This window comes from Columba livia, chromosome Z (assembly GCF_036013475.1).
Source record: "Columba livia isolate bColLiv1 breed racing homer chromosome Z, bColLiv1.pat.W.v2, whole genome shotgun sequence".
NCBI classification, from domain to species: domain Eukaryota; kingdom Metazoa; phylum Chordata; class Aves; order Columbiformes; family Columbidae; genus Columba; species Columba livia.
Genome location: NC_088642.1, coordinates 14,396,503 through 14,413,549, shown reverse-complemented (window position 1 = coordinate 14,413,549; position 17,047 = coordinate 14,396,503). Strand labels below are relative to the sequence as shown.

The following is a 17,047-nucleotide window of genomic DNA, read 5'->3' as shown; positions in this document are numbered from 1 at the left end:
CCAGTTATTATCTTACATTTACACGTGACTGGCTCAAAACAAGTACTTCAGCACTGCTGAACCACAACAGGAACACATGGAAACTGGAGATCCCTCAAGCACCTTCCAGGTCTGTAACAGTGGAGAACTTCAGCCAGACACATCAGAATCTGACTGCAAAAAGGTACCAGAAATTGTACAGAAGAACATGGGAGAAACCCTCAGTCCATTGAAGCCAGGAGGACTTTTGCCACCAATTTAATGACAGCCAAGATTATTACTGCAGCCCCTGAAATAACCTTTTATATATATATATATACACACATATATATATGTATATATATATGTGTGTATATATATATATATATATTTTTATTTTTTTTTAAAGCATATGGGAGTATCTGGAAGAAGAGGCTGCAGCTATGGGGCCAGTTAAAAGAGACTCCAACCCCACTGTACATGCATTAAACATGTTGCTGAGCAAGTGTTTGGCAGCTTTGACCTCTCTGGGATCCATAAAGGAAAGCGTTTTAATTAACAGTGAAAACACTGCCCTGGCACCAGTGCCAAGGAGGAGATTAGGAAGGTTTGTGTTTTGAACAAGATTCATAGGCCTATGCTCTCTTTCAACATAATCAAATAGGTTTTTCAGACGTATGTTTTCCTTTGGTTTCTCTAAGGCCCTCGAGAGCTGACGGAGATGGATGAGCAACAGCAGAGTCCCCTGAGCCACATGTGTCAGGTGGGGAGCAGCAAAGCCCTGTCCCCCCACAGCCTCAGGAGAAGAGCTCCTTAGATCTTAGGTGGGCTTCCAAATCCAGGCCATTGTGCTGGCTAACACTGAAAATGTAACGACTGGTTCCTATCCTTACATACACAGCCTGGATAAGACTATTTTTCCAACAGCCTTTTACCATAAAAAATAATTATTTCCATTTTGAGATATCCTTAGAGCAGATTGTAAAGTACACTAAAAACGTCTTTACCAAACTATATAAGCAACATAATAGCTTGAGAAGTAATGTTTTATTCAGTGTTTTCAAGGATGTTATATGTAAGTATAATGCTATAAAAAGATTCCATATATGTAATTACATGCTCAAGGAAAATATCTACGTGCAGGGGTGAAAAAAATAAAGTCCTTTGTTGCCAAAAGGCAAGACCCAGCATCTCAAAGTAAATGTGAATCCCCAAATATTGCCAGCAATAATGGACCTTTTCCTCTCCTCCCCTCTATGTAAGCTACTACTAGCCACTACAATTTAGCAACATATTCCTTCAGTGCTCAAAAGACTAACTTCGGAATATCTTTGTATTTTAAGATTAATTGTTTAAATATATTTTACTTGTGCTTAGATAAGACTAATAGCAAGATATTTCCCCTGAGCAGCCACGTGACCTTTGTAATGAAGCTTAGCTGCAACTTTGAAAAATCATACGCAAAAGATGCTAAAGAAGCACTAGGGAAATCACAAATAACAAGAGTGGTTTAACACAAAACAACCATACTTAAAATAATTAATAACAAGGACAAAGTTATAAATGTGCCTTTCTAATGTTCAATTATATTTTGATAACATTCACTAGGGATTTCTCATAGCCAGACTGCAGTAAACATTTTTGTGGACTTGTTAAGAAAGTGTGTGCCCTATTTAAATGCAATGCAATGGGATTCAAGGCTAAACACACAATAATACAACAGTTACGCCCAGGGAAGGAAAGCAGTAACAAGCTGAGAAACAAAGTCAAAGATAACGCTGAACATTTCTTTGTAAGCATTAGCTTTCTAACTGCACAGCTAATAACATCTTACACAAAAATAGGAGGGTTTTCCCCAGTTGAATTATTTAAGAGAAGAAGAAACTGAGTATAATTAATTTATTTTCTGTCCAGAGTAAAAGAAGTTCACCATTTATTGCAGGACAACGCTGAAGTGAAGCAGATGCTCTCTATTAACATCCCTGCCTTCCCACTAAGGAAAAAGTTGGAAAAGTGGAAGAAAACGAACAAAAACAAACAAACAAACAAGACACACACAAAAACATTAGTAATGAGAGAAAATAATACAAAGATACACAGAACCAATATTGTATTTCCCGGACCAGAGCGGTCTGGAGCAGCTGGCGCCGTGTCAGACACTGCAGGCAGACACTAGGAAGTCCTGGACTGGATCCCGCAGTAGACGGTAACTGGATTCAGTGATGCACTGACTGGGACCAGGATGAGTATTGCAGACAGGAGAACACACAGGGTTTTCTTCAGAAGCCGATCATCAACAAAGACCCTCATGATACCTCGGCTTTAAATTGAGTATAACGTGGATGGCATGGAATACCTTCTTGGTCAATTTGGTCACCTGTTCTGTCTGCCCCTCCCTGCAAGTATGACCCTTGTACAAGCCCTCACTTATGGGACATAAGAGGTCTACCAGCGACCTTGGCTGCTATAGCAATAAAAGACAAACATGGGCCTTTTCTGCATACAGTTCCTACCATTAGGTCAGTAAAACTGTAAAGAGCAGGTGTTATCAACTCTGGGGCAAACACTGTCTGAAAAACTGCAGCCAACTTCAGAAAAATGCAGTTATTTAGAAGAACCTAGCTGAAAGGAAAATTCACTGATAGAGAATTGATCCTGTTTTATCCAAAACCAGGACACAGAACAAGCGTAATTCCATATACAAACTGGAGACAAGGTATGTGATGATATGGTCATATTTAGTATTCAGACATTGCCCAAAAGGCTACATATAGATTTTTATAAAAATCGAGTATGTACATGCGGTTGCTTTTTGAAGAGCCATGTCCTCTGCTGATTTACCAGGTAATACAATGGCCTTCAGCCTCTGCACAAGACACCATCTGCACATGGGAAATGTGCCACAGCAGATTCTCCAAACAACACTAGCTTTACACAACAAGTATTTGTAGGTACTTCTTCTGCATGAGACAGCTTTGGGAAAAATGCAGAGGAAGTATTTGCGCAGAAATCCCTGGGCACAAGTCAGAAGCATCTCCTCAGCTTTGCTTAGGGCAAGAGAGCACAAGGGAAGCCCAAAACTAGCAGCTGAGGAAGCTCTCTGTTGTTGTCAAAAGAGTGAGAAAAAAGGGTTCAGTGACCACTTGCATCCCAGAATATAACCTGAAGGATGCTTCTAGCAAGGTTCCAGCACAACCTTGAAAAGATAAGCACTAACAGAGAATATCCTAATGAAGATCAATAAGCTGCCATCTTTTGCTATGAAATATCAGCAAGTTCACCACTTCGGTTTAAATGTGGCACCTTTTTAAAAGGAAAAATAAGTGCTGGCAGAAGATATTACCACCTCTTTGACTGCTAAGTAGCACAAATAAACTGGAAAAAAATAAAGTGTTCTGCTACATCCAAACCAGTGACAAAAGTACACTCCAGGAATAAAGAACAAGAAGGATGGAAGAGATCCTAAGAAGTCAACTAGCTGACTCCCCTACCTCTAGGTGGGATCAACACTGCCAAAGTTAGTGCTCAAAGATAGCTTTTGTCCACCCTGTTCTGAAAACAACCCCTGCACAGTCACTAATGCAAAACACTGGGAACTTCTACCCACCCAAACAATTCCCGATGTGGCCTCTCCCACTTGCCACAGCTGGCACATACTTTAGCTTTTTTCTAAGGGCCTGACAAGTCTTCAGCCTTGGTTAACATGAGAGCTGGGTGATACCATTGTCCCAAAGATGGGTTCTTAACCCAGTCTGCAATGACCACTCCACACACAGAGTCAAGATCTTTGTTTACTTAGAGTTTTGTGCGGAATGGGGTGCTAGGCACTAATCCACTAAACTAGCAGGTTATTTATACATTGGTGTGTATTGAATGCCACCTTTATGATACATATGCATTCCTACTTATGTGTTAATTGGCTAAGAGTCTTCTCACTTTCATTTTAAAATACAGTTTCTTAAAAATTAATTGCACATGTTCAGTGGATCGGGGTCTTCTTTGGGCAGTGGGCAAATTCCAGAGTAGGGGTGTGGTTTTCATATTATAATTAGCTAGTTCACTTTCAGGACACCAATTAGTGGAACTTTGCAGACTCAGCAAGTTAGTTTAGATAAGTATGCTGACATTCAAGGATATCTGCCCATTGACTTCAATCCTTCTGACCTTCTACTCATTACAGATATCCAGTTACTCATTATCTTCAGTATATTCCTTGTTTCTGTACAACTGCTTCCATGCACAAATTGAGCTCTTTGAGGACTTTGGAGCTGCATTATATTTTTGTTTAGAAGAGGAGGAGAGATGAAGGGTTGTGTGTTCTTTTGTTGGGTTTTAATGGGAGATTAGCCTTAAACCTTGTAGTTTTTGGTCAAGCTTATTGCAATACTTGTCCCTCAGGTGACAAACTGAAGTATATGTGCTGTATTGAGAATTTCTGAGCTTGCATGCACTGACATTTTCCCAAAGCTAATGCTTCTAAATAAGCTACACCTCCTGCCTCCTCACTAGCCTCAACACAGGTGTCCCTCTTTTTGTAGACATAGGCAAAAGAACAAGTTTCTTGTTGAGAACTGCAAGATTTGGCCCTAGGAAAATTATTCAGAATTCATCAGAATGGGAAAAAAAAAAGGCACAAATCTAAAATACAGCTTATTTACAGCAAAATCAAATGTAATTCCTCTAAACAGAAGAAACCCATAACAGGTAATGACATACATGTCTGTAGGTCTTTATGCTGCTTTGCACTGCTAAATTGCCTCTATCATCCACATTAAAAAGAAACATGTACTAGGCATGTCAATGCATTGCATTCAGTGTACATGCAACAAGACCAGGTGTTTCCAAGTATTTACTTTCTATGGCATCATCTTACCACTAAAAATGCCCTCTTCAGTCCTTGTTTTAGTGTTGCACCCTCCCAGTCACCCCTTCACTTTATGCTTAGCTTCAGTCAGCTCCTCCTGTTTGCGTTACTGGAAAACACCATCCCCAAAAAGATGTGAAGCACAAACACAGCAGGAGGTTACGATTCACCAATGTTGCAAGGGAAGCCTGGTACAATTTTAGGCCACCAGCAAACAGCACGGCATGCAGCAAGGAGGTGATCTGAAAAGCATGCTGTGATGCAGGTGTCACACGAATCTTTCACACTGCACCATTATACTGGTATATAGGGTGATGGCAGGGCAAAGAAACAAACACTAGTAGGGTGCTGAAGGGATTAACTCATAACAGAAGATCAAAAGGCACATAAATAAAGTGTAACTTGAACAACTAGCCATTTCAGTAATATAGTCTAGCACTAAACACAGACGCTCAGGCTCTTCATACAATCACAAGTAGGTGCTGATCTCCCCCACGACTTGGCTGCAGGAATTCAGTTGAGCAAGAGAACCCCAAAACGACCCTTGCAAATCATAAAGATGAAGAAAATGAAAGCATCCACTAACCTCTTCCTCAGCATAGGGTGCTAAGTGATAAAGTTGAAACAACATTTATCTCTCATTTAAAGGTACAGCTGGCAGCAAGACCATTTACACATCACCATAAGCAACATCCAGCCACACTAACTTGACCCACACAAGATCTGAGCACACAGTCTCATCTTTGTTCAATTAGTGACAGCATACAGCACAGAGTTTATGATGGCTTTGTACTTTTTATGCCTGCTGTATGTCAGCAGCAGGAAAAGAGACAGTACCTGATCTGGCTGGTACAGAACTGATCTACGAATGCTTTTAAACAATCTCAGAGCAGAGCAAGTTCATATCAAATCAGCACGTTGAACCACATGGCCACAATCTTCTTTAACTTGTCACGCACGGTCTTAAAGCTGTGTTTAGTGTACTAACCAACTGACAAAAGGTAAGGTATAAAAAGGTTCCATGTGGCAAAATGATCAATACTTGTGGAGAATGGGGCATCATCTAATTCTGGAACTCCTAAATAAAAATAGCCTGGATGTCTTTATCAGAAAGAAGAAATAAATAAAATAAAATAAAACAAACCAAAACAAAACAAAATAAAATAAAATAAAATAAAATAAAATAAAATAAAATAAAATAAAATAAAATAAAATAAAATACTTTCAAGCACTACACAGTACCAAAATGTATGAACATTCTTGCTGTTCTGTCATTAAAAATGTCATTCAGTGTTTTGCTATCAATGTCAACACAATTTATGTTTGTGCAAAAAATCAAACAGGAATTAAGAAGCTTGGGAATCATCTGTTCACATATACAGGTCAGAAAACTTCTGCAACAAAGCGTTTTAACAGAAAATGAACATCCATTTTGACATGCAATTATTAATTAAAACAAATTAGTTACCTCTTTCAGTTGACTTGCTTTAAAATATATAAAATATATATATAAATATATGTACTTATTATTCTCATATCCTATGTGACATCAGGGACCATCTGTTGCAGACACTGCGCAAATACATGTGAGCACAAAGTCCCTGCCCAGAGAAATCCCAGTCTAAGGACTGAACAGAAAAACAAAACACACAGACTGGCCCAGCATATGGCCAACCCTACCACAACAGCAAAGAGCTTGAAAGCACAGGACAGGCATGACAGGCTAGTTCGTTCCACACTGCTGGCCAGACAAGATGGAGCACACGGCAAGGGCAGAAAATCCGAAAGCTGCATCCAACCATGGGAAACTCTGTCTCTTTCCATGCCTCTTCCCATCCCAACTAACCCTAGTAGACCAGGGAGGAACAGGGAAGGCACACAGCTTGGCAAGGTAGTTGACCAACTACTCACTTTGGGAGCAATATGAAAGTCCTACTGCTGCTTCCTTCTAACCATACAAAAGCACACTGGCATCCTGTATCAGTTTGAACTTTGCATCAGTCACGTAGAAAACAGAAGACATTGTTGAATTATTTCTGCTAATTCTGCTTCCCACTTCAAATGCACCTGAAACCTATGCATTTGTGAAGAAGGTAACAATTACAGGTCATTTGTCCCTCTAGCTCTAACTAGGCATACAAATAACATACTTCAGGAAAAAAAATAATAATAATTTCTTCTTGTCAAACAGGATGATTCACAACTTTTTAACTTCTTCACCAGGTGTTTTCAGAGTCCCTCTGCCTACGAACCTCTGAACATTTTCCAGAAGACGTGCTTAAAGTATTCCTGAACATAGTGCTAGAGTAAAAATAAAACCCTGTTTATATAACCACCTTTTGCATGGACCTCAGTGCAGAACTGAAAATTTCAGAAGCATTCAGGGTTGTGCGAACATCAGAGCCTTTGGCTGGAGCAACATCAACCAGCACCAAGCACTTTGGAAAAGTCTCAGTTTTGAGGTAAAAGAGCCCAGACAACTAAAAGTTGCTGTCAGACCACAAAATTAATCTAATTAACTGGATATACATTAAAACTCTCTTTTCAAACTGAACTTTCTATCACCCTTTGCTTTCTGACCTTTCCAGCAGGACTTTGACTCCTAATATGAAACTTTTTGGTTTTAACATGCCTGAACAGCCATGCACATTCTGAAATTGGCATGAAGTAGTTTATGCAAATGTACAGTATGAGAGTTTGTAATTATTTTTCCACCTCCATGCTACTGCTGTCCAGTGCGAAGAAGGTATAACAGTACAAGGGCTAATTCAACAGGGTGGCATGAAAGCCAGCAATGGGGTAAGGCAGGATGGCCCCTGGCAGCTGGAGGGGCAGAATTCCTTTGCTTCATTCCTCGGCCAGTGCCTACTGGCTTATGTCTTTGACTAGGTAATGAAATGAGCTTATTTGTGAACTAAAATGTTTTAGAATTAATTATATTTCACCATGTTTCTCACCCACAGAAATCCAGGTAGTTACACTGTCCATCAATACAGCAGACTTTGCTTTGAAGAACTTTAAAATTCAGCCAAGGAATTTGCTGTTGCTGTTGTCTGTGCCCTTTGGGTAGGAATACGTCCCTTATTCCACTTTCTCCTCTCGGCTCCTTACTCAAATAGCTTCTACTGCCAAGGTAGCTGTGAAGAAGCAGTTTCGTTTTCAACTGGGTCCCAGGGAATTATGCCAGCTCATCCTTGAAGAACCACAAGATCCCAGATCAAGAAAACAGTGAAGATGCTAATGAACCTGTCTGTAACCCAGGTGTTCACCCAAACACTCCTGGAGGGAGGGTATTTCCTTTGAAAAATATAGCAAAAGATCAAAAGAACTTTAAAATTGTTACTTAATGACAGGAGGAAATAAAACAGCAAGGATTCCAGGGATAATTAACTGAGGTTGTAATGTAGACATGCCTTTGTAGGGATAGGTTACAGGTATATTGCATGTGATAAAAAAGCTGCCAGACTGTCTTTTTTCTTGCCCACAGCAGCATTTAATTCCCAGTTCTGCAGTCCTATTCTCTCTTAAGAGGCAAGCTCCTGTCCCAGCTGTTAGCGTGGAGACAACGGGGAAGCCACACTGTCATCTCAACTTGCTCAGAGCAAGTCCACCTGGAAGGCCAGACACGGGCCGCAGGTTACCCTCACTCCTCCTCCTTTGCTGCTTCCAAGGCTGAGCTCCAGCAACGCAATGGTGAAGGGAAATGGTGGCACGGTCAGTGTCCAGGTTTGCACACGCATGGAACCAGTGTGTGAATTCAGGACACATTGTCTCGAGTGCTCCAAACCCTCACAGGAACAGCCCTTGGCCTTGGTACCTCCTGCTTCCCTGCACGAGGACTGGATGGAGCTCAAGACAGGGTTTCTCTGGCTACCATTTATGCTCAGAGAGGAAAGGCCTACGAATACAGATTAGATGCACCTCCCTCCTTCTCTGACTAAAGCAGCTGTACTCCTTTCTTTGAAACCACAAATGAGATGGGATGCACCTCCCCTGATGGGACATGCCATAAGCGAACTGCATTAGAGGCAGTTTCCACTTACCATCAAAGCAAAATGAACTACCACACATAAAAATGTTCTTCATACAGAGATATATTTACCTTCTAAACGGGTTATAGGGGAAGGATGTTGCTACATTCTAGCACTAAGATCTGAGAAACCCAGACAGGAGTGTGTTTCACCACACCTTTCTTAAATTTTAGGTACATTGCTGCACTCAGATCACATCAGACCTTCTTTGTAAATGAAGTTAAAAAACATCTCCTGTCTACAAAAGAGCATTGTGAAGAATGATGCACTACAAACATCACCAGGCACAGACATTATTACAGTGATGGAAAACATAGGCTCCTAACATAGACAATATTAAGCCAATATCACATTTCCCAGAGCAAATCACCAACCCAAACAGCAGAAAGAGCAAAGAACAGGCGTAACCATACAAACTTCATAAAGACCATTAAGAGGAAAAATGCTGCAGAGAAAAAAAGCCAGGGGAAAAGAAACCTTAGAAAACCCAGCCCAGGCAAACACCACTGACAAGCCTATCTAAGGTGGGAGAGTCCCAAGGCACTCAGATGTTCGGCAGCTGTGAGCAGCCTGGTGCTACATCCTACTCTCAGCTCTCCCAGGTCCAGTCAGAGGAAAATCTGCTGCGTAGTCACTGTTTGTAGGAATACTTTGATACATCCGTGTTAAACAGTGAATACACTAGCACTGCTCCCCACACTTCACCAAAGCAGCTGTAACAGTGTGAGAAACAACTGCAACTCCAAAGAAAGGCAAACCAGCAGAGACACTTTACAGTGACAGACCAGGTATAGCAGAATACAAAAGAAGTTAATTAAGCTTTGACCTCAAGAGCTTTTAGCCAGCTTCCAGTTGTTGTAAGCAGGAGCACGTGACATCTGAGGAAAGTGCATTTCAAGAACGAGTAAACAATGTACAGTACAGGACCAAGTGGAAGTTTCATTTTCCAGAAGATTTTGAGTCTTGGAGCTCAGAGCCCATGTTCTGCCTCTTCCCGGAAAATTAACATCCAAATACTCCTTTGGAAAGAGAGAATTGTCACATAACCTCCAGCATCTCCTTGGAAGATGACATACCTCTGATGTCTACAGAGAACTGCTATGGATATCTTCCATGGCTCAGCATCCCTGCTGCTCCCATGGGAAACCTTAATCAGGCTCTCAACAGAGAATAATTTACAAACGTCTGAGATCACTTATTTTCTGCTTCTGAGAGCTGACTACCACAGTATGCTTGCCTCATGGCAGCATGAAATTTCTTCAACAATGTCAAAGATCAATGTCAGTGATCAATAATATTTCTTAAAACAAACAAACAAAAAAAATCACCTACCATTAAACAAGAAGAAAGGATTTTCCATGGGAGAGATTTGTTTTCCCACACTGGCAGCTATTTCAATAGGAGGAACAACTGCCATATATAAATTCCTTAATATCTGAAAAGTGCTTCATCAAATACTTTGCCTTTTATCTTTCAAAGATACACTTTTTTTCATCTACAGCGAAACCAGTGGCTGCCTGAAGACACTATGGTCTTATTCCACATACTGTGTTTAATACACCTAATGTGAAATTAAAAGACTCAGCTTGCTGCTTTGCTTACAGAAAGAACTGGATAAATATAATTTTGTTATCGGCTAAAAAAGTGTAATTTAGGAGGGCAAAAGTTATTTAAAATCAAGTTCCACCTACTAAAACAATGTATTATTAGCACTGAAAGAAGAGACAGTATGTATGGTGTTTCAGTTTATCCTTTGCTAGTAAATCCTGAAAATTAGATTGGCTTGTAAGGAGCAATTTTATGATGTGGTTACCAGTAGTTTGCTGTCTAGAAGCCAGAAACAGACTCCTTAAATTAAAGTTAAAAGCATGTGCTTGCAATATTTAATTTTCTGATTCATTACTATTTACTTTTTAAGCCATGACATTTACATGTCTTGTAATTAGATTTAATCATATTGCTTCCATAAAGATTACATACAAGGAGAAGTTCAACAAAATATTGCATTTTTAATCACACTAATTTCACAGAGTCTTTTTAAATTATATTTCACAAAAATTATACTACCCAGCAAGGTCCCTGAGCTTTCCAACTTAGTCCCCTGTATGTAACAAAAAAGAAACAGCCACCACTCAGCTGACCAGACTACACATACTGTTTTATATTTGCAAAGAAATTTAGTACTGATGAAGTGTGTCAGTTTGAAGTAATGGCACTGTATGGATGCATCCTCCAGCTGTGTAACAGCTGCTCACATACAGCAAGTCAACAAAGTATCTAGTACATAATATTTAAAAATACACATCATAAACACAGAACTGCAGTAATTCTCAGATAATTCGACATGAAGTACAAGCCTCTTAGACAGACATTCTTGCAACAAAGACGAGTGTAAAATCCACTTGATACAGATGCTAAATATGTTTGAATATAGCGTGAAAAGCATCCAAATTTTGGACCCAGCATACAGTAGATCTCCCTTTCTCACATACAACAGAAACTTACACTTTCACAGAGGCTGCAAAAAAGGGATTACTGCCTACCACTTCCATTGAAAGATTTTTCTGACAGAGTGAAAATTACTTAGAACTAAGGCCCCCTTTATTTCTGTGGAAAATAATGTGCTATAACCGTATGCTGACATTTTTCAAGCTGTATGTGAACAGTATGCAATTGCTACAACATAATATTCTGCAGTTCCACTGTGCCCTTCAAAAGGGACCGGAACATATCAGAGAAATACCTGAATTCACTGCAATGCAAATATTTGTCATGTTCCGTCAGTCTTCCCAAAAGATGCTTTCCCAATCCTTTCTTATTGATGAAGATTCAACAGGTTTTAGATAAGCTCAGCTAGCTAGAAAACTGCTTGATGAAAACCCTCTAAGGAACTTCATGGTCAGAAAGGACTTGCACATCTAATTTAAATGCTGAGTTGATTGTATTCTCCAGCAAAGTCATGCAAATAAAGCAGGAGCCGTTGGAAGGAGTTTCCAGAACTGGTAAAGTAATTTAACAAAAAGAAAAAAAAATGCCTTGAATCAAGGACTTTTTCAAGAGCAACGGACCTCTTTGACCTTCCAAGATCCACTGAGGAATACTCAGATTGGGAACAATACTATGACAAGCAAGATTATGAAGCTGCAACATTTTCAGACACTAACCCATCAGAGCAACTACATCAACCTCATATGATCAGTTAAGGTCTGCCAAGACCTCCCCATGTTTTAGATTGGGCTTGAGAGATGACCTCGAATCTTTCTCAGTCACCCTAGGGTGTACACATAGTCCCTTTCCATCCTCTGTAGAAGCCCTGAAAGCTTTATATAGCTTTGTTCCCACATACACACTCACCTAAACAAAATATAGGAGGCTGCTCCAAAATTATGACAATCACCATTTCTGGAAAACTCACCCCAGATGCTCCCACTGCAAGTCCATGTGTCACCACTATCCTCAGGCTTGGTAGGACACTGGGGACCCACCGGAAAGACACCACCTCCACCTGCTCCCCTCACAAGGAAACAAGCTGGTGAGTGCCTAGCAGCAATCCAAACCACTCTCAATGGGTTTCTAGCAAATTAGGAGAGCCTCTGGGATCTACCCACATGAGCCGGTGAGAGGCTGCGGATCACAACCAGCAAGTTACCAAAGCTCAGGTCTGGTACAGGCTCTCACTTGTGCAAAGCTTAGGGTGAATGTTCCCACCTGAAATCACATTCTCACATCCATGACTCTACAAGTGACTACTACACGCCAATCCCTCTCTGCCTTCACCTGATGAGTCCCTAGTTCATAAGAGATTTATCACTATTAGTCCCAAAATGCATAGCTTTGTAGTATGCTCTTATTAACTGAAGTAAATAAAAGGTGGGAAAACCTTACCTTCTCACATAATAACTAAATTCTCCTCAGTACTATCCAACACCTCCCAATATTATGATGCCCACAGATTTACACAGATTTCACAAGCCTACATCTGGTTCTCAGGATTATAACCAAAATATTAAACAGAACTGCCCTTACATATGATCCTTACGGAGCACTACTTTCTCTCTACCCTAATAAGTGTTCTTGCAGTAGCCATATATCCTTATCTCTTATATCATATGGATCTCCAACTCCTTTATCTTACATAAGAATTTCCTGTGAAAGACGGTATCAAATGTTTCCTTTTCAGCAACCTGGATTAAGCCCATTGCACTGCCCTTCTCTAGGTGGCCTGTTATCATGGAAAGATATCAGATCAGTCTGACACAGCTGCCTATGATAAAGGTATGTTGCATTTTACCCATTACCACCATGTCCTGCTTTATTCTTTCTGACAAAATTTGTTTTTAAGATGTTGCACCACACAACCAACATCACATAACCAGGCCTCACAATTTTTTCTCCCCTGCAACTTGTAAAGATATCGCATCTAATTTTTTACAAGCCTGAGGTTCCCACTCCCAGGCTGACAAATGCAATGGAAACTCATGCTAGTGCATTAGTAATCTTATGTTCCTTCAATACTCTGAGGTACACATTATTTGTACTCCTCCATTTTCATCCCCATCTTGTCACAATCAGTAGGTAATCGTTTTCTTTCTGGTTTTGTTTCACCTTTTACTACCCTTCTGATAACCACTCAGTGTCCCCCCACTTCGTTCCTTGACACCAGCACTCACATGCCCCTGCTACGACCTCTCTCACTGCAAATCATAGCAGAACAAATCAAAAAAGACAATATAGTTTATAAATAATAATGACTAGATTGCCCAAGTTTTAATCCTCATACTCACATCCCACTGAAGGCAACAAGGAAAGAAAGTTTATCCAATGCATGTCCATACTTCTGTTACTACCCATTTTTGAACTCTGAATTCACTCATTTTAAGCAATTAATTCAGGTTTGGCAAAAAAAAATCCATTTCATTACAAACGTCAACTTACTAATTTTGACATAACATACAGTTTCCTGCTTTGAGGAAGTGGAGGGAATGGCAATTTGGCATTTTACAGGAAACAACCATAAATTGTGAGAGAGAATGGTGTCTCTTCACAGGCAGTAACTCTGCTTTTGAAAACTGCAATTCAGACTACTAAAGGAGAAGAAAATAATGATCATAAAGGGGAAATAATTTTAATGTACTTCAGAGAACTGAGCCACGGTACAGAAAACCATTCTTCCCACACATGCCCGCACCAGACAGCAACATTCAACAGCCTGCGTCTCAAACAACCAGAAAATGGTTTCTGGTTTCATTCACCCTGCTTTTGAATGAGCCATTAACCAAAAGAAAGCAGAAGCCTTGTGTTGTAGAACTTACATAAAGAGGTACTTCAGTGCAGCTCAACTCCATTGTCGCAGCATCTAAAAACAGAACAAACCAGTGGAATTATTAGACCCCGCATCAGGCGGCATCGATACCATTACACTCCACACACACCTGCAACCTAAGTTGACAACTTCCACAATTAGGGAAAGAAAAAGGATATTAAGCTTACCAGCTATCCAGTTGCCCTAAATATCCCCAGAATGAGGAAACACTGGTGTAACGATGCCCATGCAAGGCTGGAGGAGGGGTGGCTGGTCTTAGTTAACATGCTGTGTGCTTCTCACACAATAGACACAATAAACAAAATAGGTCAGGCTGAGCCCAGCCACAGTTCCAGCAAATCAAGTAGCAGGAATCGCGGTGTTTATTTCTAGATGCAAAAATTGAATTTGACCTCAAGATGTAGTTGTAGCAACTTGTACTCCACATCAACAACTCAAGTGTCTGGTGTTGGTTTTTTAGGAACTTCATATAAGATATTCCCAAGGCAGGATGCCTTCACTATCCTAAACAGCAAGCTACAGATACAAGTCATCACTGGAATTACTATAATTACAGTCATCATAGCAACTCTGTTTCCTACTATTATATTTCACACTCACTGCATCCTCAAAATTCATATGCTAAAAAAATATTCCTGTCAAATGATAAAAGCATACCAGATGCAACTTCACGTCTTTAAAACTGCAATGTGGGCTCAACAACTATGCACAAGTTATCTTCTACTTGTTGAAAAAAAGCTACAGAAAAAGAGAGCTTTTCTTAAGAGAAGGCTATCTCAGCTCATACATGGCCTTGCCGTAACAGCTGAACTCTTTCCAAGATCAACACAGTTTGCAGCTCATTGCTGGTTAACGCATAGGTACAGCCCCCTATGAGTCAGGTAGGATCAGAGAAGTTCCTTGCCTACAAACTGCAGAAATTAAATGCACAGCTTCAACCAAAATGAAAAATGACCCACGCACCATCCCAGCACCCACTCCTTTTAAACCACAAATTTGTTAATACACATCTCCTGATGCCAGTCAATTCATCTGCATTCACAAGCACCTACATTCTTGCAGCTTGACTTCAGTATGATTTTAGAACAAAGATAAAATCCTTTACAAAATCACCAGCCACAAATGTTCAGCCAGAAAAACAACAGCCTTTCACTTTGTAAGAAAAGGGTGTCAAAGCAAACATTAATCCAGCCAGCCAGGTCAGCAGCGAGATTCAGATTAAGTCCTTTCTTATTTTCTGCAGGGGCAGGAGGTATCCCACAGCTGACTCCAAGCTGTCTCGCTTTGACAGACAGAGACAAAGCTCTGCAGTTTCCAGAAACAGCATCCTGAACCCAGCCTTAGGAGCAGTAGCATGGGAAGTGCAGTCCTGTTTGTACAGAAGAAAACAGGGTTACAAGAGAAATTAAGAAACCATAATATTAATTCCATAGGGAGAATTTCAAAGAGGAGCTTTTCACAAGTGTCACCTTACCGACTGGAAGAAGCACATTAACTTCCATCCCAGACCCGTCATCAACTCACAATTACTGTCATACACAGATTATGTATTAATACATACAGGGTATCACTTTGTGGCTGGCTGAAATTAGAAACATGCCAGTCAGCTGTTTTATATCACTGCTTTATTCTGCTGTATAAAATCCCCTCACTTGCAATGGTTCTCCCCCTTTAAAGGAACACATCCAAATTAAACTCCAACATCTCTTCTGTAAGACAATATGAGCACACTCAAACTATTATGTCATGCCAACAGAACAAGACCTATGCCTGGTTACTTCCCGTGACAAGCCTGACCTCCAGAGCCTCAAGAGATTTATCTCAACATCTTCCTCCTCTGTCAGGATGAAAAAGGTAGGTATCCAGCCTAGTCTACCTATCCTACATTAGTCTACAAGGCATAATTTAGCCCTTCCTTTGGGGGATTATTATTGCACCACCAATAAAATACCCTTCTTTGTATTCGATAATACAAACACAAGTCACTGGAGAGATCATGCCATCCTGACTTCAGTTCCCTTCACCCTTTGCTTGCGTCATACTGTGGGTCCCCTAGGAGCTTGTCCATTTGGAAATGCTAAGTGTCTAGCTCAATATGGAACCTGGATGAATAAAAAACCTGAAGGTTTAGCTCAGTTGAAGCAACCAGTGTTTTCCATAGAGCACTGCCTAGAACCATGATGAAATAAGATCAATATTTTCAGCACGTTCTCCCCTGACAAACCAGTTTATGATGGTGTTTCCCAGATACAAGGTGTACCTAATGGTACTCCTTTTGCAGACACACCAATACATGTCAACACACAGCAACAAGTGACCTCTCCTGCGTTTCTCACACCCTCAAGAGTGCTGGTTGTTTAGAAAAGAAGTTTTACACAAATGGCTCACGTCCTTCCTCCATCTGGGGCTTACTGTAACTCAGCTTGGCTGCTGGAAGTGGCTGGGAGGGGCAGGAAGACTAATAGGATGCACGTAAGGAGGAAATAATCAGCTCTGGCTATGGCACAGCTCTGTGCAACCTCCATGTCAGACTGAGGGCCTGAAGGAGACACCATCACGTTGCACCCTACTGCTCACCTTAACTGTAACAGCAAAGAGCTGCTCAGCCCCCCAAAAAGCAGGGTCCAAGAGGTGTCATGTAGACAACTGTTCCCAGGTGTTGAGGAGCAGTCCTGCTCCACACAGCAAGGGGAGAGTCAAGCCGCTCAACATCAGGTATACACATTATTTCACACAGCAACACCTGATCTCTTCCTCTGACAGCTGTGCCTCTGACACAGAAACCAGCAGGGCAGGCATCCAACAGACAAACAAGTCCAGTTTCAGGCATTACCCACAAATATTGAGATTACAACAATGTCAGCAGGAGCA

General features: G+C 40.7%; 1 protein-coding gene across 9 annotated transcripts in view; it reads right to left on the bottom strand.

Moving 5' to 3' along the window:
* The window catches only part of ARHGEF28 (Rho guanine nucleotide exchange factor 28), a 139,820-nt gene that overhangs the window by 118,038 nt on the left and 4,735 nt on the right, over positions 1–17,047 (bottom strand). For 8 of the 9 annotated variants that reach the window (XM_065047306.1, XM_065047310.1, XM_065047309.1 and 5 more), the window contains exon 2: positions 14,166–14,209. In XM_065047306.1, coding sequence (XP_064903378.1) covers positions 14,166–14,198 — 33 coding nt within the window. In that variant the 5' untranslated portion in view covers positions 14,199–14,209. Of the gene's footprint in view, positions 1–14,165; positions 14,210–14,343; positions 14,686–17,047 lie in introns of those variants that run through there. The other variant, XM_065047307.1, reaches the window with a different exon arrangement.